Consider the following 1,049-nt stretch of genomic DNA (forward strand, 5'->3'; position numbering starts at 1 on the left):
CTGGGGAATCCCTCAGCCCCCACGCTGGGCAGGGTCCAGGCTGATACCCCGAGGCGGCAGAGCTGGGMTCGCTCGGGGTCCCGGCACCTCTCCAGCCTCCTCTGGGAGCAGCCATGGGGACCGGCCGCGTGCGGGGCGCCGGGAGGTGCTGGGTTGGGGCAGCGCTGGTGGTGCTGGCGGTGTTGGGAGCCCGCGGGGCTCATGGCAAGGAGACGACAGGTGAGCCGAGCCCCCCGGCGGGGGGATGGCATCGGGGGTCAGACGGCACAGACTCCCCATGGAGGTGCTGGGGTTCGGGAGAGCCCCCTGGTGCCCCCGTGTCTGCCGTCATCCGTGCTGGGCAGCCTGGGGGCAGGGGGCTGCAGGTGTCTCCGTGGGGCGAGACGCGTTTGGTTTGGGGTGTCTCCGAGGCGTCCCCGTGCCCTCCCCAGCCTTGGGAGCTGCGCTCTGCCCCCTCCACCCTGCGTGGGGGCTGAGGGTGCCTGGGAAGGGGGACAAACTGGGGCACCGTGACCTTCCTCTCTCTGCACAACAGGGTATTTCCTGGAGATGGTTAAGGCCGAGTGTCAGTATGTCAACGGCACTGAGCGGGTGAGGTTTTTGGTGAGGTACATCCACAACCGGCAGCCATTGCTGCACTTCGACAGCAACGTAGGGTTCTACATGGCCGACAGCCCCCTGGGTGAACCAGAGGCCAAGTACTGGAACAGCCAGCCAGACATCATTGAGCGGGAACAGGGTGAGGTGGACAGGTTGTGCCGGCACAACTATGGGGTGTTCTCCCCTTTCACCGTGGAGAGGAGAGGTGAGTGCACGGGAGAGCCCTGGGTCTGGCAGGGCTGGGACACCCCCACACCCTCCACACTGCCGGCAGCCCAGGGCGGGGCACAGGGGGCGTCCCTGGAGGATGGCGATGAGCCAGGCCACTGGGATCGTGGGAGGGGAGCGTCCGTACACAGCTGTGCCCACAGCAGGGGCCTGGGCAAGGTCCCTGCACCCTGCCAAGAGGACACGAGCCCCTTGTGTCCTCCCTGGACACATCCTGCATG

At 67.4% G+C, this 1,049-nt stretch overlaps 1 protein-coding gene across 1 annotated transcript in view; it reads left to right on the forward strand.

Moving 5' to 3' along the window:
- The first annotated feature begins 16 nt into the window (after positions 1–16).
- Positions 17–1,049, forward strand: part of LOC112962249 (DLA class II histocompatibility antigen, DR-1 beta chain-like) — a 2,176-nt gene continuing 1,143 nt past the window's right edge. Inside the window, exons 1-2 of the mRNA XM_026058238.1 lie at positions 17–219; positions 536–1,044. Of these exons, the coding sequence (XP_025914023.1) occupies positions 114–219; positions 536–1,044 (615 nt within the window). The 5' untranslated portion in view covers positions 17–113. The remainder of the gene's footprint in view (positions 220–535; positions 1,045–1,049) is intronic.

The sequence above is a fragment of the Apteryx rowi genome, unplaced genomic scaffold, assembly GCF_003343035.1.
Source record: "Apteryx rowi isolate R43461 unplaced genomic scaffold, aptRow1 scaffold_1445, whole genome shotgun sequence".
NCBI lineage: Eukaryota > Metazoa > Chordata > Aves > Apterygiformes > Apterygidae > Apteryx > Apteryx rowi.